General features: G+C 65.2%; 1 protein-coding gene across 1 annotated transcript in view; it reads left to right on the top strand.

Moving 5' to 3' along the window:
* Positions 1-3: 3 nt before the first annotated feature.
* NES (nestin) overlaps positions 4-947 on the top strand; it is a gene marked incomplete at both ends in the record, with an annotated part of 6,847 nt that continues 5,903 nt past the window's right edge. The window contains one exon of the mRNA XM_009334370.1: positions 4-687. Within this exon, the coding sequence (XP_009332645.1) occupies positions 4-687 (684 nt within the window). The remainder of the gene's footprint in view (positions 688-947) is intronic.

Raw genomic sequence — 947 nt, 5'->3', positions numbered from 1 at the left:
AAGTCCAGAGTGCCAAGGGCAGCCCCACTGGGGACTCGTGGCGGGCGAAGTACGAGGAGGAGCTGCGAGCCCTGCGGGATGCGCTGGATCATGCCTTCAGGGAGAAGTGCACGGCCGAGCTGGCCAGGGACAACCTCTACGAGGAGGTCCAGCAGGTGAAAAGCAGGTGCCAGAAGGAGCAGGCAGCCCGAGAAGAAGCCAAGAAGCAGCTGTCCTTGAGCAGGAAGGAGCTGGAGGAGGAGAGGAGAGCGCAGATCTGGCTGAAGGAGAGAGCCGTGCAGCTGGAGAAGGAGGTGGAAGCCTTGCTGGAGGTGCACGAGGAGGAGAAAGCGGGGCTGGACCAGGAGATCGCGAGCTTCTCGCAGAGCCTGGAGAGCTTCCGCTGCGCACCGGTGGCTTTCCAGCCGGTGGAGGTGGAGGACTACTCCAAGAGGCTCTCGGAGATCTGGAAAGGAGCGGTGGAGACCTACAAGACGGAGGTGTCGCAGCTGGAGGCTTCCCTCTGCCAGGCCAAGGAGAACCTCTGGAAGGCGGTGGAGGACAACCAGCAGAGCCAGCTGCAGCTGCAGCACCTGGAGAAGGACCTGGGGGGGCTCAGAGCACGGAAGGAGATGCTGGAGGAGAGCCTGGCCCGGCAGTGGCAGGAGCAGCGCGGGGAGGCAGAGAAGTTCCAGGTGGGCGAAGGCGGTGGGGAGGCTCTGATCCCCTGGGGAGGGGGAGAGCGGGATGCTGTGGGTGCCCGGCGGGGTGCTCAGGGCACCCACCCCCTGCAAAGGGATGGGGGAGATGGATAGGAGGAGGCAAGGCGGAGGGAGCAAACCCCAAGGCAGGGATGGACGGTGGCCCTGGATGAGCTGCAGATGGAGACGAAGCTGGGGAGGGCGGGAGGAAGAGCAGAGCGGCTCGGGGACGTCCTTGTCCCCATCACAACAGGGACCCGGGGCCAT

The sequence above is a fragment of the Pygoscelis adeliae genome, unplaced genomic scaffold, assembly GCF_000699105.1.
Source record: "Pygoscelis adeliae isolate BGI_AS28 unplaced genomic scaffold, ASM69910v1 Scaffold1251, whole genome shotgun sequence".
NCBI lineage: Eukaryota > Metazoa > Chordata > Aves > Sphenisciformes > Spheniscidae > Pygoscelis > Pygoscelis adeliae.
This window is presented reverse-complemented; position numbering and strand designations above follow the sequence as displayed.